This window comes from Salmo salar, chromosome 22 (genome assembly GCF_965601325.2).
Source record: "Salmo salar chromosome 22, fSalSal1, whole genome shotgun sequence".
NCBI lineage: Eukaryota > Metazoa > Chordata > Actinopteri > Salmoniformes > Salmonidae > Salmo > Salmo salar.
Window position 1 is genome coordinate 12,680,303 of NC_138312.1, and position 23,863 is coordinate 12,704,165.

Sequence of the window (23,863 nt, forward strand, 5' to 3'; positions counted from 1 at the left end):
GATTCCTATGAGTTGGCAGCAATCAGCCAATGAAAAAGAAGTAAATTGCGATAGCCTTAATGGTGCTACCCATGCTGTCACAGCTACAAAGAGGAGTTCTCTATCAGACTCTTTGTTGTTCACACTACAGTGTAGTCATGTTTCGCTTTGGTTGTCAACAGCCTTGTGGATATTGCAGTCTTTTGACTGTAGAAAAACAGGGATCTCTAAAAGTTGTCCAGGGGAGGCCGAGGCAGGCAGCATACGATGGAGGGCCAACTTCTCAAGCCCTTAGTCGGTCTGGAACTCGCCCACTGGCCGTGTTCGAGAGCATCAAAACCGTGTTGAATCATGGGTAAATTGTGAATGACTGACCATCAAATAATAATGAGTCACTATTTATGATGCAAGGTGATTTGTAGATCAGTCAAGCTGCAACGTCGAACAGACCTATCGTCTCAGTGGATATTGTAGTACATATTGCCAGAGGACTACAAATCCCACCAAAATATTACCACTCCCTGGATACCGCTCTTCTTTAAAACCTCCGGTCTCCATTTTCTTCCCGATTGATTGAAGATCTCAGAACAAATATAAGGTGAGCTTCTCCTATTATAAATACTTAGACATCGATTAAATATGGTTATTTCCGTTCATATCAACCTTTATCACCAAATAAAAACATTACATCGCGTACACTTTGAAAACCGACGCTTACCTGCCAGGATATTAGCTCGCTAACGTTAGTAGCTTGAAAACCAATCCGGTGGCGACAGCTAGCTAGCTGGCAGCAGAGAGGAAAAGGCGAAGCGAGAGGGTATACTCCCGTAAAAGTCTTTCCACGATAAGCAGACTGCCTGGTCTGCTTTCCCGCCTATGGGACAAGACTGTCTCGTCATTATACACAGTATCTCTGACTTTAGCTAGAAAATGTCGCCAGCACGGCTAGCTAACTGAAACGTCGTCATTAGCGTATCTGGCCTTGTAATGCACGCCAGAGTGTACCTTGATTGTTTATCAAAATACTTGACAGCTAGATAGTTAGCTAGCTTCAACTGTACCACAAATAGTGGAGGAAATATTGACTGAAAGTAACTAACGTTATCTAGCTAGCAAACCTAATTTAGCTAGCTAGTTATCACACATTTGTCAGACCTACCTAGTAAATAACATAATGTCACATTGCTAGCTAACCCTATCCTTGGCACAACATACGATGCTAAAGATTGTTGATTCCGACTATTATTGTGTCAATGCCATCTTCCCTTGTAGACGGTAAACTGGTAACAATTTGTTTCCTTTTAACTTGCTCATTATAGATGCGTATCAAGCCCCTGTAGTTTATTGCTATACTGAAGGTAAGTAACACTGCATTGGAGTCAAGCTACTGTCTGGGATTTAACATGAAAACGTCTTACTCTGTCAGATAAATTTGGTGATTGGAGTTTGGAAAAATATGTGGGACGGACCCAGGAGAGGACCACAAGCGGGACCACCTTTTCGGTAAGCAGACAGTGGCAATGGCAGTATCCACAGAGCTGTTTTTATAGTGAGATGAGGAACACTAACGTTTCAAGTTATTTTCATTGGTTACTTGATTTGCAAGAGGTGCTCAATTGAAAATGTTTCAGTAGCTTGGATGCCATCTAATTGGCAATAGGTTTTCATGCAAATGTTTCCACCAAACCGACTTCTTGCAGATACAAATCGGTGCTTGAGGATTTAGTGCACACAATGTACTTTTTAGTTTAAGTACTGAATAAGAATCTAAAGTTCAATGTGTTTCCATCTCATTTTCAACTCTACCGATAGTTTTGTCAGAGAACTGTTGCGTTAAAACCTCTCTTGGGCAGGTGGGACAGTCCCACCCACGGTTCACACTATTCAACAGCCAGTGAAAAATCAGAGCGCCAAATTCAAAACCACAAAATGTCATAATTCAAAGTTCTCAAACATACGACTATTTTACACCATTTTAAAGATGCACGTCTCCTTAATGTAACCACGTTGTCCGATTTCAAAAATGCTTTACGGCGAAAGCATAAAGGTAGATTATGTTAGGACAGTTCCAACACAAGAAAAACCACACAGCCATTTTCCTAGCAAGGACAGGCGTCACAAATACCAGAAATTCAGCTAAAATTATGCACTAACCTTTGACGATCTTCATCAGATGACACTCCTAGGACATCATGTTACACAATACATGCATTTTTTTGTTCGAGCCAAGTAAAATATTTATATCCAAAAACAGCCTTTTACATTGGCGCGTGATGTTCAGAAAATATTTTGCCTCCAATACTGCCGGTGAATCAGCACAACAATTTTAAAAAATACTCATAAACGTTGATAAAATATTAAACTGTTATTCAAAGAATTATAGATGAACATCTCCTTTATGCAACCGCTGTGACAGATTTCAAAAAAGGTTCACGGGGAAAGCACACTTTGCAATAATCTGAGTACTACGCTCAGAAAAATACACTAGGCAATACAGATGCCATTTTGGAGTCATCTAAAATCATAAATAGCATTAGAAATATTAACTTACCTTTGATCTTCATCAGAAGGCACTTCCAGGAAACCCAGGTCCACAATAAATGTTGTTTTGTACATTAAAGTCCATAATTTATGTCCAAATAACTCCTTGTTGTTTCCGTGTTCAGTAAGCTACTCCAAGTGTAGGAAGCACGGCCAAAATGTCACGACAAAGTCAAAAAAAGTTATATTTACGTTCGCTCAAACATGTCAAACGTTGTATAGTATCAATCTTTAGGGCCTTTGTTAACTTAGAATATTCCAACCGGACGATTCCAGTGTCTTGAAAAACGTTTTGGAACACAGCTAACTCTCACGTGAACGCGCGCCAATGAACTCATTTGCTTTCCTGAGTCAACAACTTCCAACTTCCTCTGTTCGCTCTCTGTTCATCAAAGACGCCTCAAACAACTTTCAAAAGACTGTTGACATCTAGTGGAAGCCTTAGGAAGTGCAAAATGAACCCTAAGTCACTGTGTTCGATAGGCAATGACTTGAAAGGACTACAAGCACCAGACTTCCCACTTCCTGGTTAGATTTTTGTCAGGTTTTTGCCTGCAATATGAGTTCTGTTATACTCAGACACCATTCAATCAGTTTTAGAAACTTCAGTGTTTTCTATCCAAATCTCCTAATAATATGCATATTCTAGTTCCTGGGCCCGAGTAGTAGGCCATTTAATTTGGGTACGTTTTTCATCCGGCTGTGAAAATACTGCCCTCTACCCTAGAGAAGTTAACTTCTTAAGGACAGACGTTCCGCAAGCGGAACCAATATCCAATGGTAGAGCGTGGCGCAAAATACAAATACCTCAAATGCTATACCTTCAATTTCTCAAACATATGACTATTTTACACCATTTTAAAGATAAGACTCTCGTTAATCTAACCACATTGTCCGATTTCAAAAAGGCTTTACAGCAAAAGCAAAACATTAGATTATGTCAGGAGTGTACCCTGCCAGAAATAATCACACAGCCATTTTTCAAGCTAGCATATATGTCACAAAAACCAAAACCACAGCTAAATGCAGCACTAACCTTTGATCTTCATCAGATGACACTCCTAGGACATTATGTTATACAATACATGCATGTTTTGTTCAATCAAGTTCATATTTATATCAAAAACCAGCTTTTTACATTAGCATGTGATGTTCAGAACTAGCATACCCACCGCAAACTTTCGGTGAATTTACTAAATTACTCATGATAAACGTTGACAAGATACATAATTATTTTAAGAATTATAGATACAGAACTCCTTTATGCAATCGCGGTGTCAGATTTTAAAATAGCTTTTCGGCGATAGCACATTTTGCAATATTCTGAGTACATAGCCCGGCCATCACGGCTAGCTATTTTGACACCCACCAAGTTTGGGACAACCTAAACTCAGAATTACTATTAGAAAAATTGGATTACCTTTTGCAGTTCTTCGTCAGAATGCACTCCCAGGACTTCTACAACAAATGCTGTTTTGGTTCCAAATAATCCATAGTTATATTCAAATGGCTCCGTTTTGTTCGTTCAGGTCACTATCCGAAGGGTGACGCGCGAGCGCATTTCGTGACAAAAATTTTCAAAATATTCCATTACTGTACTTGAAGCATGTCAAACGCTGTTTAAAATCAATTTTTATTCTATTTTTCTCGTAAAATAGCGATAATATTCCAACCGGGCGACGTTGTATTCATTCAAAGGCTGAAAGAAAGAAATTGAGAATTCTCGTGAACGCGCCTCTCGGTCTCACTGTTCCCAGGCTGACCACTAACAAATTCTCCTGCTGTTCTTTGCCCAGAGACATTCCACTTTCTGGCGCCTTCTGAGAGCCAATGGAAGCCTTCGAAAATGTCACGTTACAGCACAGATGCTGTATTTTTGATAGATGCAACAGAAGGACAAGAAATTGTCAGACAGGGCAATTCCTGTATGGAATCTTCTCAGGTTTTGGCCTGCCATATGAGTTCTGTTATACTCACAGACACCATTCAAACAGTTTTAGAAACTTTAGGGTGTTTTCTATCCAAATCTATCCAAATTATATGCATATTCTAGTTTCTGGGCAGGAGTAGTAACCAGATTAAATCGGGTAAATTTTTTATCCGGCCGTGAAAATACTGCCCCCTATCCCAAACAGATTAAATAGCAAGTGTACCTATTCTGGTCTTGGCATGTGCACTCTAGTCAACAGCTCGCAGATACAGTGCGGGTAGGCTAGTCTACATGAAGTGATTATGGATACGAGTGAGAATGTTTACTTGTCAAGCATGGATCATCATGTCACCAGAATAAGACGCTCTATATTTATTGGAAAGGAGCATCAAGCTCATCACAGTGCACTTCAACCAACCTGTGAAGTAAATCATAACTTGTTTAATCTGTGACCTAATAATTTTCATGGTTTCCTGAGTCGTAGTGGGAGGACCACACACCATATCATCACGTGACTCCAAGTTTACTTTGATATACTTATTATATCATGGCCATTTCTCACGTAGTTAATTGTACCAACACAAACATCCCACCATTTTTTTTTTTGTTCCAGTGGGGGCAATCGTGGAGAAATGTTTGGGGACCGAGGTGGAGCTATGCCCAATTTCAGGGGTCGAAATGGGATGAACATGGGTCCCAGGGGGCCACAGGATCGGGGGCCTCGTATGGACGTGAGGAGGATGGATTGTCCGTCTGATATGCGGGGTCCGTCTGATATGCGGGGTCCGTCTGATATGCGGGGTCCGTCTGATATGCGGGGCCATGTTATGGAACCGCTTGACATACGAGGGAGAGGAGAACCACCCAGGGATTTCCTGGGGAGACCTGGGGAGGAATCAGACTTCGGCCTCCGAAGGCAGTATGAAATGGCAATCCGAGACAAGCTGCTAAATGCAGCAGGTAGTGGTGGTTTCAAGGGGCCAGGGAGAGGCATGCCACCACGAGGTCTACGAGAGCCAAATGACAGATTTATAGATATGAGAGATGGAGAGATGTTCCGCAAGGATATGCCAGGTTTCAACAATCCCAATATGGATGGAAGGCGTGGAGGATTTTCCATTGAGCCTATGGGTAGAAATGAGGGGTTCAGAGACATGCGTGATAGAGAGAGGCATCATATTGACAGGCCCCCGATGGGCATGGATGACATTGATGGATTTAATATGGACATGCCTCCACGGGACTCGGACAGGGGAATGATGGACTTCGACAGGAGGGGTGCTTCGTCATTGAATCCAAGGAGAAGATTTGAGTCTGATATGGACTTCAGAAACCGCGTTGGACCCCAGGCTGAATACAGAGGAAGGGACAGATCTCCTGTACGATTTGGCGACGGTGAAGGTGCGCCAATGGATGTCAGGGGAAGTCCTGGTTGCCCTCCAGATCTTGGTGGGCCAAACAGACCCAAGTTTATGGGTAAAGATCCAAAAGGCACCCTTAGAGACAGGGACTTTCCAGAAATGGAAGAGGTGTCGCTTGCAGAGGAGTGGAAGAATCGAAAAATGAAGGACAGTCTTCCATCTCCTATGACCAGAGGTCTTCCTCCTTTCACCATAGATGTTCAGGGACAGCGATTCCCTCCAATGTCCAGAGGGGGTGGTCTTCTTGGAGAGCCACCAATCTTTAAAGAAAAAGACAGACCATCCACAGAATTCCCAGGGAAAAAGGATGGGCCTCCCTTTGGCTTCCCTCACACCGAGAGAGAAGCTCCAGGTTCCCAGGACTGGGATAAAAAGCCCCCCCCAGATTTTCCTGTCATGGATTTGCCATCCTTTGGCCGTAGAGGTCCCCAGTACCCTCCCTTTCCACCCATGGGTCCTGGGCTCCTGCCAAACACCCCGAACAGAGAGAATAACAGCAAGCATTGGCCTGGAGACAGAGATCCCAAGCAGAATCAAAATGTACCAAATCGAGGTGACAGACCCCCATACCTCTTAGAGATGGACAGGCCCCCATATCTCCTAGAGAAGACTCCACCAACTCCACTGGGCCAGGGGCAAAAAGATAGCACTAGTTTCAAAGGGCCAAAGGCTGCATTGCTTGAACAAGGCCCAGAGAGGGATAAGCTGGTTCCAGGGCCTGCATTCCAAGGCAAAGACCAGGACTACAGGGACATTGACTACAGAACTGGCCCAGGGAGAGTCTTTTACCACAAACCTGAGGAGCTGCAAGTACCTAACGAAGTTCTAAAGGAATCCAAACCAGTCCAGACTCCCAAATTCAATGACTCTGGTTCCCAGGTTAGTAAAGCAAATGTATAGACTAAACCCCATAAAAATGCTAAACAACATTTTTGCATCCAAACCAAATTCCATACAAATTTTCTTGTACATCTGTTGGTTGAGTGTTCCCCTTTGTCATTTGTGATTTTTTTTTAATTTTATTATTATTTTTTTTTCTTCAATTGCTTTAACCTGTTATTTAAATCTGAACTGTCAACCAAAGGATCAGGATTACAGGAGTGCGACTGTGAAGGACAAGGTTACTCATACAATTTGCATCACTGGAATTCCTAAGACAGCCACAATGGAACAGGTAGGAATCAAATCAGACATTTTCCTTTTTCCTTTTCTGATTGCGTAAAATCATTTAGTTAGATGAAAGTTTTTAGTTATAGACCTATAGGGGTGTTTTTATCAAAGGGTAATGCCTAACAAGATTTCACTCTCTTGCAGATTCTTGGTGCCTTTGCAGTCCGTGATGGTGTCCCAATGCAGGGCATGAAGATAAAGAATGTTGTGCCAGGTGAGACAAAAGTCCCTGTGTGGAAATTCTCAACTCGAACAGTATCTCACATCTCCTACGAATTGTTTCGCTATTTCGCTATACGACTCATATACGCTTTTCAAAGTGTCTTTGTTGCATCCGGTGTTCTCGATCTTGATGCAGTCGCGCATCAGTTCAACAGCCAGGTTTTCTTAGTATTTATCCATTAGCGTTTTTCATTCCTGACGATGTAGGGACACGTTCAAAACATTTTGTAGAAGCTTTCATCCTCAACGAAGCCATCTTTGACAGTGACTATCTGTCACAACAGTTCATGTGACAAGCATTTCTTGCGTACACACCATTTGTTTCATTATACACAATTTCCTTTTTTTAACAAATAAATCATTGATTATAAATGAATGTAGGCAGCAAGCCTGTATTACAGACCACTCTAAGTGTTTTGCTGAGACTTCAGGTTCTTGGTGTTGCGTTTCTCGTCATTCAGCTTAGACCGAAAGTTTTCTCAATGATTTGATTGTAGGACTGCTTCAGGCATCTACTCCCAACTGTTCATTCACATGCTTACCAAAGAACATCACATTAATAAATGCTGCAAGATGAGTTTAAACTGTGTTCAGTTGAAAAGGGCTGAGCTCATGCAATGTAAGGCATTACATTTCAGATCCCTGAGACGCTACAATACCATGTTTCTGAAATGACAAAGTTTAGATATGGCAGCAAGACAATTCATCAATGGCATAGCCTATGTTTCATGTTAGAGTTTCTTTCATACACCATAAGCCTATGCCTTAGTAGCACATAGGTCATACCTTTATGCTTGCAGGAACTTCCCTTTATGGAAATGAAGCTATAGTCGGCATACTTGGCAGGATGTTTAGAGACAACATTCAGTCCATAGTTGGATTAGGAAAAGATGTCGCTACTGGCAATTAAATAAGGACAACATTGCCAACTCAAATGCAAGATAAATGACTAATATGCATGTTGTGCTGCAAAGGTACTGTATTAGTGGAGACATTGGCATACATGAATAATTAGGACAATGTTCTATTCCCCCCCCCCATGTAGTCATCTAAATGCAGCACTATCACCACAAAAATGCTGAATGTGATCTCCTTTCGTGATGTGCTCATGAACTGCTGTCCTTACTGGCATTGACTAACTCAAACCCATCTGTATTTCAAATGCTGTCCCCAGGTTACAGCTACGATACGGCCTATGTGGAGTTTTTAAACCTCGAGGATGCAGTCCACTTCATGGAATCCAACCAGGTGGCCCATCCTCGTCTCTCTACGTCGGCTGTGCCTTCGGGCAGGAAGAAGGCTTGGGCTGGGGGGGCTGGCATTTTATAAGGTTTAGGGGAGGGAGAGGTGGGAAAAGGGTTGGTTATTGTTTGGGATCATTTGTCGTAGTTACTCCCAACGTGTGGGTGTGTGGATTTACACTATTGGTGTAGGTTCAAGGATGCTGAGAGAAGCTTTTTGGGAAAAATTCGACTTTTCATAATAATAGTTCAATAATACGAGGTCGAGGAGGCGTGTGACTGGTGCATTGTACACTGAGTGTACAAAACATTAAGAACACCTGCTCTTTCCATGACGACAAACTGAGCAGGTGAATCTAGGTGAAAGTTATGAACCCTTTTTGATGTCACTTTTTAAATCCACTTCAATCAGTGTAGCTAAATGGGAGGAGTCAGGTTAAAGAAGAATTTTACAGCCTTGAGACAATTGAGACATGGATTCTGTATGTGTGTCATTCAGAGGGTGAATGGGCAAGACAAAATATTTAAACAACTTTGAACGGCGTATGGTAGTAGGTGCCAGGCGCACCGGTTTGTCAAGAACCGCAGCGCTACTCGGTTTTTCATGCTCAACAGTTTCCCGTGTGTATCATGACTGGTCCACCACTCAAAGGACATCCCGCTAACTTGACACAACTGTGGGAAGCATTGGAGTCAACATGGGCCAGCATCCCTGTGGAACACTTTAGACACCTTGTAGCGTCCATTCCTGACATATTGAGGCTGTTCTGAGGACAAAAGAGGATGGTGCAACTATATTAGGAAGGTGTTTTTAATGTTTTGCTCACTCAGTGTATGTCTAGGCCCATAGGCATGCTACATAATGTCTTGTTCCTGCATTCTTGGTCTTCTGTCCATCGAAGTCCTTAGTTGGATTGGTTTTCTTTTAGTGATCTCTTTTTTCCGTTGTTGGATAGCAATGTCAAGGAGAGTAAGGCAGCCATTTCTGCGCTAGCGTTCAAGTCCATCTTAGGTTTTGTTTTGTTCTCATTTTTGTACAGAACTTAAAAATACGAGAGTTGCTTTTTTTGGTGGCAATATTGGAAAGTTGATCTCTTTACACTTCAGACTGCTGTGCCCTGTTGACTTATACCTTTCTGGCAATATCTTGCCATAACCTTTGGCTATCTACAAGCCCAACTTTCTACATTCTACAATACTCTGACTGTTTGTTGGAGGTTATGCTCATTCCTTGTTCTCAACAAGTGGACAGTAATGTTCTATTCCATTCTTCTTTCTCTACACATAGAGAGCTGTGCAGCAACCATGGTATTCTTTCGCAGTGCTGAATGGATAGACTCCGTGCCTAAATGCATCCTCCACATCAGATCCACTCTTGTCTGCTAAATACAAGTATAAATTTGCTCGACATCCATTCACTTGACACTTGAGGAGTCTTTTCTCTTGACCACAGTTCTTTGCTCACTTTTTCCTGTTGGGGACTGTGAGGCCTTCCTTTTGGTCAAATTGGTATAGGTTCATGTAGAGTATCAGAAGCCTGCGTTGGTTGGCTTTTAGCCATTAAAGCACAGGTCAATGTCAGTGGTGCACGCCACCAGTATAGGTGACTCATATTCTCCCAACCATATTGGCCGAATCTGGTAGCCATATTGATGGACTCATGACGCGCTACAATGTTAAGCAACAGACAATCATCAAGGCTAGAGCCATATCTGGCTCTGATCAAGGCTGGAACGATGCAGAATCAGTGACAGGTGTTACATGTTCCTTTGATCTATCCTCTGTTAATTTACTAATTGGGTAGCTGGTTGGTAGAATGGTTTTGGATTTTGTCAATCATTTGGTTACATAAGATTTTAAAGACATGCATTTCCTCTCAATTGTTTAATGAATTCGACTATCTTTTTACCCATCAACAGCAAAAAAACGGTTAAAGTATTGTCTCGTCAAGTGGGGTTATTGTAGATATAACTGCCACTCACCATTTTAGATGTACTAAAATGGTGAGTGGCAGTTAAATGGTGAGTGGCAGTGCATTCGGAAAGTATAGACCCCTTTATTTAAATAAATGTTTTTCCTCCTCAATCTACACCCTACCCCATAATGACAAAGCGATTACAGGTTTTTAGATTTTTTTTTTTTTTGTATTCACACCCCTTGCTATGAGACTTGCAATTGAATTTTTCAGCGGCAGGGAATGGGACACTAGTCAGGATCGAGGGAAAGATGAACGGAGCAAAGTACAGAGAGCTACTTGATGAATACCTGCTCCAGAGTGCTCAGGACCTCAGACTGGAGTGACGGTTCACCTTCCAACAGGACAATGACCCTAAGCACACAGCCAAGACAACGCAGGAGTGGCTTCGGGACAAGTCTCTGATTGTCCTTGAGTGGCCCAGCCAGAGCCCGGACTTGAACCCTATCGAACCCTGTCTCTGGAGAGTCCTGAACATAGCTGTGCAGCAACGTTCCCCATCCAACCTGACAGAGCTTGAGAGGATCCGCAGAGAAGAATAGGAGAAACTCCCCAAATACAGGTGTGCCAAGTTTGTAGAGTCATACCCAAGAAGATTCGAGGCTGTAATCGCTGCCAAAGGGGCTTCAACGAAGTACTGAGTAAAGGGTCTGAATACTTATGTAAATGTGATATTTCAGTTAATACATTTTTTATACATTTGCAAAAATTTCTAAAAAACAGTTTTCTTTGTCATTATGGGGTATTGTGTGTAGATTGATGAGGGGGGGGGGACTATTTAATCCATTTGAGTAAGGCTGTAATGAAATGTGGAAAATGTCCAGAGGTCTGAATACTTTCCGAATGCACTGTATTAGTTAAACCTGAGATTGTTAAATCTGAGATTTTTTTTGTCTTTAAACCAGTCTGGTCCAGCACCGTCATGCCTTTAGGCAGATTAGTGTCATACACTTACAATGCACTGCCAACACAATGGTCTATTGAATTTCACATTTTTGAAGTACAAATTTGAGTCCTGCACTGTCAAAGAATATAGATTTGTAACTTTATCTAGTAAGACGAGTGATATGAAATTCATAATCTCCGCTTTTGATAGTACTGTACATAAAAGGTTGAATTACCTCCTGGGAAACAGTAATGCGATTGCATGGAGGAAGTTCTTTGGAAGGTATTGGTCGATATGGCTTCCATATTTCTGTCAGAACTATGTCCTACTACCCTCTCCACTGAGGAGGACTAAACCTGCCACAGTGCATGATGGGAGTCTGTTCTCTTGGAACATTTAGAATTGTCACTTGGTTGGCAAGAAAGCAGATTACTCAGTTTGGATCTAGCGAACTCTTCCTGTTTTTCAGGGATCGCTGATGGTTGGCACTAAAACGGCTCTCATGAGATACGTCCAGCCGGACAGAAGTGTCAAGGAAGCTCAAGTAAGTGTTGTATATCACACAGGAAGGGCCTGCTCTGGATGACAGTGATTTATTCATTCCTTTTACCTTGGTCCATAGACCTTTTCTTATTTTTAGAATGCTAGTAGCATAGGTATTTTTATGCTTGGTAGTATTTACCCCCAAGATTTGTATGCATGGTAGATTTGTTTTGCCTGTATTCCTTATGTTAACCTATAGGTTAAGACAACTGCCACTAAGGTATTGATGTGGCTCCTCTCACTGTGTTAGGAACCAGGCCCTCCGGCCCAGGAACCCCTGCTGCCAAGCCCAGGCCAGCTCCTGGTCAACAAGGCCAAGAGTGACCACTACGGCCAGAATGGCTCACAGGCCAATGCCCCAGTGGACCCCCTGTCTCAGCAGGGCTCGTGGCAGCGCAGCTCAGACCTCACCCCAGAGGCCTGGCAGCAGCAGGTGGACCAGCAGCTCAGACAGCAAGAGGCTGAGCAGCAGGCAGAGTCCTGGGCCAGCCGCAACCCCCCTCGCCAAGCTCCTGGCCCTCATCAGCTGGACCCCATCTTTAAGGAGAGCAAGAGTGAGTGAGCTGGGCAATATTGGAATAGTTGGTTTGAGGTGTGACTGGATAATACATTTGTTTGTCTATGGAGAACTGTTAAAACTCAATGTGGTATTATAGCTCCCAAGTTTATAGATCAGTGTGCTTGTTCTCCCCTCTTGCCCTACAGCCATGATCATAAAGAATGTGAAGCCCACCACAACAGTGGAGACCATCCTGAAAGCCCTGGACCCCTTCGCCTACCTGGATGAGAGGAACGTCCGTCTGGTTAGAGGCAAACCCCCGGGTGCCAAATGCTTCTGCTTCATTGACATGGACTCTCATGAGGTATCACATAGCTGCCATAACATGTCAATTAGGCTCTTTGTCATGGTTTATCACACTCCAATTTCCAGCTGATATGTGGATTTTAAATGTCTGAGAGTTGTACCTTGCTTAATGGATGTCATGACGTGGCCTTTTTTCCATCCTAGCAAGTGACCCGTCTTGTTGACCTGCTCACCAAGCCCAGGCCTCTCTCTATCGACGGGGTCCGGGTTTACGCCGAGGTCGCCAAGCCTTTGAAGAATCAAAAGTGAGTCCTGTAGCATGTTATATCATGTAGCCACAGATTTCAGTGCACTACTGAGGATTTGATGGTGTCTTCTCCTGCTAGCTACAGAAGAGAGTTTGATAAATCCAACACTTCTCTCCTGGGGTTCCCACCTGAGGCCAGTATGATAGAGGTAAGTTAGGTGTTTGCTATCATTTTGGGTTTTGAGTTTGTGTTGGTTCGAAAACTGAACATGTTTTTGTGCCCTAATTCCAGCCGCAGCAGTACTATTCATCCCAACCTCACAAGCAGCCACCAGGAGCTCCCCCACCTAACATGCAAGGTAAGTCCTCTCTGTCAGTATCCACATTCAAACACTATTCTGCCTGAGGATTTGCACATGTATTTTTCAGCTCAACATGCTTCAATCATCAGGTAATGTTGAGTCCAAAATAATCTGTAAGAATCCATCTTGTATTTTTTTTGGACCTAGGAGACCATTTGGGTGGATCGATGGGTGGGCCGATGAGCTCAGACATCCCTCACTCCCATTCGTCTGTCTCGCACTTGAACTCCAGCATGGCTCAGGTGAGATACTATTCTAACCAACTTTATTCTAAAGTGAAGACACACGCATCTCTGTTGGTGCTGCTGCTACCAGACTCTGTCTTTTAAATTGTGCAGTATTTAGCAATAATAACACTTGTGCCCTCTTCCCCAAAACGCGTGTAAATATTTGACTAGAAATTGTGCCTTCCTGTATTATACTTGTTTATTCCATTCGACTGCCGTTTACTTTTTGTTTGTATTATCTTTCATTATTTCTTATTGTCGTTGCGTTGTCGATGGAACCTGCACGTAAGCGTTTCGTTGGACAGTGTATACCATGTGTATCTTGTACATACTTGAAGCGTTGATAATGATTGACAGTTTAACCTCTCTCGGGTATGTGGGACGAAATGTAATGTAATGTAAATGAAATCGTCCCACCTAGTCAACAGCCAGTGGAATCGAGTGGCGCGAAATACAAAAACCTTAAATGCTAAAACTTCAATTTCTCAAACATATGACTATTTTACACCATTTTAAAGACAAGACTCTCGTTAATCTAACCACATTGTCCGATTTCAAAAAGGCTTTACAGCGAAAGCAAAACATTAGATTATGTTAGGAGAGTACCCAGCCAGAAATAATCACACAGCCATTTTTCAAGCTAGCATATATGTCACAAAAACCAAAACCACAGCTAAATGCAGCACTAACCTTTGATCTTCATCAGATGACACTCCTAGGACATTATGTTATACAATACATGCATGTTTTGTTCAATCAAGTTCATATTTATATCAAAAAACAGCTTTTTACATTAGCATGTGATGTTCAGAACTAGCATACACACCGAAAACTTCTGGTGAATTTACTAAATTACTCATGATTAACGTTGACAAAACACATAACAATTATTTAAAGAATTATAGATACAGAACTCCTTTATGCAATCGCGGTGTCAGATTTTAAAACAGCTTTTCGGCAAAAGCACATTTTGCAATATTCTGAGTAGATAGCTCGGCCATCAAGGCTAGCTAAACAGACACTCGCCAACATCGAGGCTCAGTAAACTCAGAATTACTAGTAGAAAAATTGGATTACCTTTGCTGTTCTTCGTCAGAATGCACTCCCAGGACTTCTACTTCAACCACAAATGTTGTTTTGGATCAAAATAATCCATAGTTATGTTCAAATATCCTCCGTTTTGTTCGTGCGTTCAGGTCCCTATCTGAAGGGTGATGCGCGGACGCATGTCGTGACAAAACATTTCAAAATATTCCATTACCTTATTTAGAAGCGTGTCAAACGCTGTTTTAAAATCAATTTTTATGCTATTTTTCTCGTAAAATAGCGATAATATTCTAACCTGGTGACGTTGTTTTCGTTCAAAAGCTGAAAGAAAAACATGGCCACTTCTCGGGGCCGCGCATCTCCTGTCTCTGAGCCACCAGCCTGACCACTCACAAACAGCGCTCCTGTACCTAGCCCAGAGACAGCAGAGATCTCATTCCACTTTCTGGCGCCTTCAGAGAGCCTATGGGAGCCTTAGAAATTGTCACGTTACAGCAGAGATGCTGTATTTTCGACAGATGCCACAGAAGCACAAGAAATGGTCAGAGAGGGCACTTCCTGTATGGAATCTTCTCAGGTTTTGGCCTGCCATATGAGTTCTGTTATACTCACAGACACCGAACAGTTTTATAAACTTTGGAGTGTTTTCTATCCAAATCTACCAATTATATGCATATTCTCGTTTCTGGAAAAGAGTAGTAACCAGTTTAAATCGGGTACGTTTTTTATCCGGCCGTGAAAATACTGCCCCCTAGCACTAAGAAGTTAAACAGAGGAAATGCTTGAGTGAGTGTCAGTGTGAAATGCCCAGGTAACCAATGTTTCCCTCTCCCACATCCCAGGGAGGTGGCTATGGTGAACCTCCATTAGTTGTTCCCTACCAACAGGCTCTGCACCCCCAGGTCTCCTCTGCTGGAGTAATGGCAGCTGCAGGAGACCATAGCACTGATGGCTACAGCTATGGTAAGGCCAAGCAATAATGCCCCTCTGACATCAGCGGAAAGAATGCGAATAGACAGGCATTTTATCAGTCTCATCTTGTCATACTCCTGCAATAACTGACCTTCTCATTTCTCTAGCTACTGAAACTCCTGACGTGACTAACTACCTGTATGATGCCACTTCCGGGTTCTACTACGATCCCCAAACTACCTTGTACTATGACCCTGCCTCTAGGGTAAGAGTGCTGCACAGCAGCTCATATATGATCTGATGCATGCTCTTGAAATGATTCTCTTTGTGTGTCTGTGCTTCATGTCCTGTGTCTGTGTGCAGTATTTCTACAATGCCCAGACCCAGGAGTACCTTTACTGGGACAGTGCGTCCAAGACGTACATCCCCGTGCCCGGAGGACACGCCACAGACACCCAGCCCCCCATGGCCCAAGTTAGTGTTGCCCTGGCACCTGACGTACAGGCCATTCTGGCCAATCCAGTAGCAGACGCTCCACTGGACATAAAGAAACCAGAACCAACCCCTCACGTCGACCCTCCACCAGTCCTAAACCCTACACCTGCTCTGAACACCATGCCTAACCCCAACCCTTCCCCTGAGAGGAGAGAGGACGACGACACTACACCTCACAGCCTTGACAAGAAAGACAGCAAAGACAAACCAGGAGAGAAAGAGGAGAAACCCAGGAGCCTAGCTGCGGTCAAAGTAAACCCACATTACCACATTGTGCTCATGTACAATGAAGCTATAGGAACAACCCTCTTGCCCAAATACACTACCTCATAGATGGTGAATACATATGTGTCATTCTCAGGTCATGAAGGATATGGAGCGCTGGGCTAAGATCCAGAACCGTCAGAAGGACAGCGTCCGTTGCCCGTCCCCCATACTGAAGACCTCCGTGGGCGGGCTGGACGACAGGAAGACCTCCAAGGCAGCTGATGCGGCCTTCGCCATCTTCGAGAGGAAGGTGGGTGGAGAGTCGAGGTTACAGTGGGGGGGGGGGGGGGGGATATTTGATCCCCTGCTGATTTTGTGCGTTTGCCCACTTACAAAGAAATTATCAGTCTATAATTTTAATGGTAGGTTTATATGAACAGTGAGAGACAGAATAACAAACAAAAAAAATCCAGACAAACGCATGTCAAAAATTTTATAAAATGATTTGCATTTTAATGAGGGAAATAAGTATTTGACCCCTCTGCAAAACATGACTTAGTACTTGGGGGCAAAACCCTTGTTGGCAATCACAGAGGTCAGACGTTTCTTGTAGTTGGCCACCAGGTTTGCACACATCTCAGGAGGGATTTTGTCCCACTCCTATTTGCAGATCTTCTCCAAGTCATTAAGGTTTCGAGGCTGACGTTTGACAACTCGAACCTTCAGCTCCCTCCACATATTTTCTATGGGATTAAGGTCTGGAGACTGGCTAGGCCACTCCAGGACCTTAACCTCTTGGGGCTAGGTGGGACGCTAGCGTGCCACCCGTGGTGCACTCCATCAACAGCAGGTGCATTTCAAGAGCGGCAAATTTGAATCCAAATAAATGTCAAAATTCAAATTTTTCAAAAATACAACTATGTTACACCATTTGAAAGATAAACATCTCCTTAATCTAACCACGTTTTACGATTTCAAAAAGGTTTTACGGCGAAAGCATAAATTTAGAGTATGTTAGGACAGTACATTTACAAGAGTTGTGTGTAATGTTTTGTCAAGTCAAAGACAGGGTCACCAAAACCATAAAACCAGCTAAAATGATACACTAACCTTTTACAATCTCCATCAGATGACACTCCTAGGACATTATGTTAGACAATGCATGCATTTTTAGTTCTATCAAGTTGATATTTATATCCAAAAACAGCGTTTTACTATGGCATTGATGTTGAGGAAATCGTTTCCCTCCAATAACCGGCAGTCAAGTCAGCGTCACAAATTAAATAATTAAAATTAGAAAACATTGGTAAAATATTATATTGTCATTTAAAGAATTATAGATTTACATCTTTTGAACGCAATCAACTTGCCAGATTTAAAAATAACCTTACTGGGAAATCACACTTTGCAATAATCTGAGCACTGTGCCCAGAAAAATACGCGTTGCGATACAGACTAGACGTCATGTTGGGGAGATCTAAAATCGAAAATACTATGTAAATAATCCATTACCTTTGATTCTCTTCATCAGATGTCACTTCCAGGTATCACAGGTCCATAACGAATGTAGTTTTGTTCAAAAAAGCTCATCATTTATGTCCAAAAATCTCCGTCTCGTTAGCACATGATGTAAGCCAGCCGGACTTCTCGTCATGAACGAGGGGAAAAAATATATTTCCGTTCGTTCAAACATGTCAAACGTTGTATAGCATAAATCATTAGGGCCTTTTTTAACCAGAACATGAATAATATTCAAGGTGGACGAATGCATAGTCTTTTATAACGTATTGGAACGAGGGTACCCAACATGAAGTAGCGCGCCAGGTGTCTAATGGGACATCACCGTTCCATGGCTCTTGTTCGGTCAGATCTCCCTCCAGAAGACTCAAAACACTTTGTAAAGGCTGGTGACATCTAGTGGAAGCAATAGGAAGTGCCAAAATATTCCTAAACCCCTGTGTTTTTCAATGGGATAGGTTTAAAGTCAATACAACACATCAGGTATCCACTTCCTGTCAGAAAATGTCTCAGGGTTTTGCCTGCCAAATGAGTTCTGTTATACTCACAGACACCATTCAAACAGTTTTGGAAACTTTAGAGTGTTTTCTATCCATATATAATAAGTATATGCATATTCTAGTTACTGGGTAGGATTAGTAACCAGATTAAATCGGGTACATTTTTTTTATCCAGACGTGCAAATGCTGCCCCCTAGACCCAACAGGTTAATGTGCTTCTTCTTGAGCCACTCCTTTGTTGCCTTGGCCGTGTGTTTTGGGTCATTGTCATGCTGGAATACCCATCCACGACCCATTTTCAATGCCCTGGCTGAGGGAAGGAGGTTCTCACCCAAGATTTGACAGTACATTGCCCTGTCAAATGATGCGGTGAAGTTGTCCTGTCCCCTTAGCAGAAAAACACCCCCAAAGCATAATGTTTCCACCTCCATGTTTGACGGTGGAGATGGTGTTCTTTGGGTCATAGGCAGCATTCCTCCTCCTCCAAACACGGCGAGTTGATGGCAAAGAGCTCCATTTTGGTCTCATCTGACCACAACACTTTCACCAGTTGTCCTCTGAATCATTCAATGTTCATTGGCAAACTTCTGACGGGCATGTGTAAGTATTCTTGAGGAGGGGGACCTGGCTCACATTAACACCATTATCCCAGAAACCCAAGATCCACACCAACTTGCATACCGCCCAAACAGATCCGCAGATGATCCAATCTCTATTGCACTCCACACTGCCCTTTCCCACCTAGACAAAAGGAACACCTATGTGAAAATGCTGTTCATTGACTACAGCTCAGCGTTCAACACCATAGTGCCCTCAAAGCTCATCACTAAGCTAAGGATCCTGGGACTAAACACCGCCCTCTGCAACTGGATCCTGGACTTCCTGACGGGCTACCCCCAGGTGGTGAGGGCAGGTAGACAGGTTACCTTAGTGTTCTTGGGCACAGGGACTATGGTTGTCTGTTTAAAACATGTTGGTATTAGACTCAATCGGGGACATGTTGAAAATGTCAGTAAAGACACCTGCCAGTTGTCAGCATACGTCCTGATAATCCGTCAGGCCCCACGGCCTTTGTGAATGTTGACCTGTTTAAAGGTCTTACGCACGTCGACTACGGAGACACGCAGCTGTCCGTATGGCTCGCCACCATTGGACTCTGGAGCAGAGGAAATGCCTTCTCTGGAGAGATGAATCACGCTTCATCTGGCAGTCCAATGGACAACTCTGGGTTTGGCGGATGCCAGGAGGATAATGGTCTGGGGCTGTTTTTCATGGTTTGGGCTAGGCCCTTTAGTTCCAGGGAAGGGAAATCATAATGCTACAGTGTAAAATTACATTCTAGATTTTGTTCTTCCAACTTTGTGGCAACAGTTTGGAAGGCCCTTTTCTATTTCTGTGTGACAATGCCCTGGTGCACAAAGAAATCCATACAGAAATGGTTTGTCGAGATCGGTGTGGAAGAACTTCACTGGCCTGCACTTAGCCCGGACCTCAACCCCATCGAACACCTTTGGGATGAATTGGAACGCCGACTGAGAACCAGGCCTAATTGCCCATCCTGAATGTTCTTGTGGCTGAATGGAAGAAAGTTCCCGCAGCGATGTTCCAACATCTAGTGGGAAGCCTTCCCAGAAAAGTGGAGGTTGTTGTAGCAGCAAAAGGGGGGACCAACTCCATAGTAATGCCCAGGATTTTGCAATGAGATGTCCATATACTTTTGGTCATGTAGTGTACCTCACATGCGCCTCGTAATAAGACTGCAATTACCCGATTTAATGAATTATCTGACTCCATAAAGATTATTTAGCAATATGCAAGAACACCATAGTTGAGTTACAGTAATAGGCAATGAAGAAATGTCTGAATGGAATTCTAAATACAAGTGTATTTAATTACTTTGTAAAATGAATGGATTCGCATACAAGGCAAAAAGCTAAAGTTACAAAGCATTAACTGGCATTCTAGGAGAGGGAGAGATCTCGAATACCCTTTTATAAGCATCTGCGTTGTTTGGATTACAAATCTGAGTTGGCCAATAGCGTTACTGTACCGTTAACCTCCAATCAGATGTCAGACCTACATGATATAGTCACAACAGAACTCCTTCTCAGAGGTGTGACCTTGGGGGCTGGCAAGATCAACACAGAGAATGCGGAATTCCTAAGAACACAGGAAATTCTTGCTTACAGCAATGAGTCACTTCGAGAGCTGCCCTACACATTATTTATTTACCATGATTCTACTGTAACTCCTCTGTTTCCACATACAGGGTGGAGACGACCCCTTCAAGAAGCCTATGGCTCCTCCCAAGAAAGAGGGGAAGGGCTCAAAGGTGAGATTGGTTGGATGATTCGTGAGCGATCACCGCCAAATGCCTAGAATGTTCTGTGGTGTGAGAGCTGGGGAAAGAAGGCGTGAATTTGATTCCAATCCATAATGTCTGGGCTGTTTTCCTCACTCCCTGGTGAACTTGTTCCTGAACTTCCTGCTCTTTCCACTCCACCCAGCAGCCCATTGGCTCTCTGGGCCTGCTGGCATCAGACTACGCAGCTACAGGCAGTGACGAGGAGGAGGAGGTGCAGCACGAGGTTCCTCAGGTTTCTAGGAGCCAGTCCCAGGACGAGGAGGACAAGCTAACAGACTGGAAGAAGATGGCCTGCCTGCTGTGTAGGAGACAGTTCCCCAATAAGGACGGCCTCGTGCGCCATCAGCAGCTCTCTGACCTTCACAAGCAAAACATGGAGATCCACATGAAGATCAAAAGGTCAAAGAAGGAACTGGAGGCTTTGGAGAACCAGGAGAAAGAGGTCAGTGGAGGCTTGATTTTTCGTCACCTTTTACATAAGTGCGTACACATTTAATATGTTGCTGTAAAGCAGTTCCAGTAGTCGCAAATAGCTAAATCATAGTTGTCTCAGTCTCTCTCTAACTTCCTCAGCTTGCCAATTATTATATACTGGCAACGGACATAATCAACAAACCGACAGGGGAGTTTGGGTCATCTGATACCCCCCCCCCCCAGACTTAGGAGAGAACTCCACAAATCAACCTTTTAAATACAGACCTGTCACTGAATGGATCTCCTTACCTACTAGAGCTGGAATGGTAAACCAAAATGAGTGAAACGGACCATTTTATCAGGGACATTTTAACATTTCACCGATATCGACAATAACGGTTAGTAGCCTTTTACTAGGAGCATGTGAAGTTTGAAATGAAACTGAATGCGCTATTACTAACTGGACAATTGATAGCTATATCATTCAAAGTAGTAGTAGTTTTAAGGGTTATATAAAAGAAAGTAACTGCACATTAATGTTAAGAATTTATCGTTGTTTATGGTTAATCATGATGATTTAGTCAATTTATTGCGATATGGATTTCCCCATGTCGCCCAGCTCTATTACCAACTCATATTTCCCAAGCGAAAAGCCTTTAAGAAAATATAAGACATCTAATGACATACTGATCCCTGAATATGGATCTTGACCGTTAAATGTTACCTTTTCAGGTATTTTAAATGTCTGTAATATCTAATTGTTAATGTATGTAAATTGTAGTCTTTGTCTGCAATGTCTTTTTCGTTACGTGTCGGACCCCAGGAAGACTAGCTGTCGGTGTGGCGTAAGCTAATGGGGATCCTGATAAAATGTTATTTTTAAATGTCATATGACTGACGTATTAATGTGTGTAGTCTGTCCCACAGCTGAGTGCTGGCGAGTCCAACGGCTCCCCAGAACAGAAGAGAAGGAAGCACCAACATCAACACCAGAATAGCTGGGCTGGTGGCTCCAGGGACATGCACAAAGGCAGCGAGAGACCTGGGTTAGGCTCTGAACCTGTTGAGGTACGTCTCTAACGCAGCTCTCCAACTCTGTTCCTGGAGAACAACCTACAGAACGGTTTTCACTCCTACCCTTAATGTAGCACTAATTCTAATAGTTAGCTGGTTGATGAGCTGAATCCGGCTAGTTACAACTGGGATTGGAGCGTAAACCTACAGGAACAGGGTTGTTGAGCCCTGGTCTATAACATTTTGTATTTTTCTGTCTGTAGTCCTCCAAATGGGTTTCTTTTTAACCCTTTGTGATGTTTCCTCTCTCTTGTCTCAGAGGAAGAAGAAGGAGCCTGTTGTCTGGAACCATGCCACCTACAAACAAGCTGTGCGCAAGTCCATGTTTGCACGCTTCAAAGAGCTGGACTGACCTCTTCCTGTGAACAAGAGGGGTGCGTTCAGTTCACTGTATGTGTTTGTGCTCACCATTCTTCAACAGTGTGAGGTTTGTTTGGTGGTTGTGGCCTGATCAATATGGATGTAACCTTTAGAAATCGCAAAACTAATGCAGCACAACGTACACAGTCTTCCTCCGTTACCATAATCACATTCTTCAACTGGTCGTTCAGAAGGGCGCTATTTCCGTTGAATCAAACGTTGCACGCCGCTCTGTTCTACTTAACACACCCAAGATCACCCACTCTTGTGTGTTTGTCTGTGGGGAGTGTTGGTCAACATAATGGACTTGCCATGGCCAGCAGAGCTTTTGGACTGAGCTCACCTCTTACTGTACCGGTTGGCCCCACTTTACTGTACTACAAGGACTTTGACTCCCCAGCAAAAAAATCAGGCCGTAGCCTGCCCACTCAGCTCAACTGTTGAGACCATGGGAGCCGTAGGGAGACCGCTAGGGCCTCCACATTTCTGCAGTATTTTCTGTGCTTGTTGGAGGGCCCGTTCACCTATCCCTATCCCACTGCTGTACTAACTGCAGGAGCGAGGTAGAACCAGTGGTGTTGGTGCTAAACAGCTCCACAGACTCACCCCAAACATCAAGCTGGCTTTGACTGGCTCCTAATCAATCCTTTTTATGGATGTAGCTTTGTTTTCCTATGTGTGTTGTATGGCTGATGTGTAGTATTATTGTGATGTGTACTCAGCAGCCAGATCTGCCATTGTAGAATCTCTGTATGCTACCAGCTGGATCCAGCTACACACCATCATTTATTTTAAGATGTTTTTATATGGACTTATTCCTTTCCTTGTTTGGGTTATACTCTGTATGTGTACATGTTTACATTTTTAAGTAAACAAAAAAAATCACCTTATTTGAGTCTGGTTTATTTATGTGAAAGGATGTGTGTATTGTTAGATTAGGAATGTGTGCAGTGATTTACTTTGCCTCCCATAATTTTCAAACGTTCCATCTTAACACGTCTATGTAATCAAATGTCAGTTTGGCATACAGGAACTACGTCACTCCCATCCCGGAACAAATTGTTTTTCCTTATCGAAGTTGCTGAACGAGTCAGTCATTGAAAGCAGATCCTATTCACTCACTGCTGTTGCCTGGGGTCGGGTTTACAAGACTGTCAGACAGAAATTCTATTCGGCAACTCTCCATTGGGTGGCAGCAGTGTTCTTTAGAGATGTGTACCGTCACTAAATCCGAATAGTGTTGGACCTTCTCGTGATGTTGTATGGTTAACCCTTCAGATAATACAATGAACTGGAATATGCTTCATTGTTTGAACAGGGAATTGTCGCAATGATCTCTACGCTTATTGGTCTTGGTGATTTGTGGAAGGTGATGAGAAAAGGATGTCTTATAGCTGAGGCAGAACAGCATGAGGATGTTCA

At 43.1% G+C, this 23,863-nt stretch overlaps 1 protein-coding gene across 5 annotated transcripts; it reads left to right on the top strand.

The window, feature by feature from the left end:
- Window positions 1-324: 324 nt before the first annotated feature.
- On the top strand, window positions 325-23,331 carry LOC106582758 (RNA-binding protein 5-A). 5 transcript variants are annotated; one of them, XM_014166150.3, is made up of 21 exons: window positions 325-577; window positions 1,406-1,482; window positions 5,064-6,750; window positions 6,956-7,045; window positions 7,186-7,255; window positions 8,438-8,511; window positions 11,835-11,909; window positions 12,159-12,462; window positions 12,614-12,771; window positions 12,918-13,018; window positions 13,100-13,169; window positions 13,253-13,319; window positions 13,470-13,564; window positions 15,439-15,559; window positions 15,676-15,773; window positions 15,872-16,255; window positions 16,365-16,520; window positions 20,498-20,560; window positions 20,736-21,035; window positions 21,923-22,075; window positions 22,341-23,331. In XM_014166150.3, the coding sequence occupies exons 2-21, from the start codon at window positions 1,436-1,438 to the stop codon at window positions 22,431-22,433; spliced, it is 4,206 nt and encodes a 1,401-aa protein (XP_014021625.3). In that variant the 5' UTR covers window positions 325-577; window positions 1,406-1,435; the 3' UTR covers window positions 22,434-23,331. The 5 variants fall into 5 exon arrangements, with proteins under 5 accessions (XP_014021625.3, XP_014021628.3, XP_014021626.3 ...); XM_014166153.3 differs by having other exon boundaries at window positions 21,935-22,075; XM_014166151.3 differs by having other exon boundaries at window positions 20,739-21,035.
- Window positions 23,332-23,863: the final 532 nt, after the last annotated feature.

Excerpts from the sequence above, each read along its gene's own strand:
- LOC106582758 (XM_014166150.3), top strand. The coding sequence starts at position 1,436 with ATGTGGGACGGACCCAGGAGAGGACCACAAGCGGGACCACCTTTTCG. Across the intron at positions 7,046-7,185 it reads AGACAGCCACAATGGAACAG|ATTCTTGGTGCCTTTGCAGT; the intron begins GTAGGAATCAAA and ends ACTCTCTTGCAG. Across the intron at positions 15,560-15,675 it reads CACTGATGGCTACAGCTATG|CTACTGAAACTCCTGACGTG; the intron begins GTAAGGCCAAGC and ends TCATTTCTCTAG.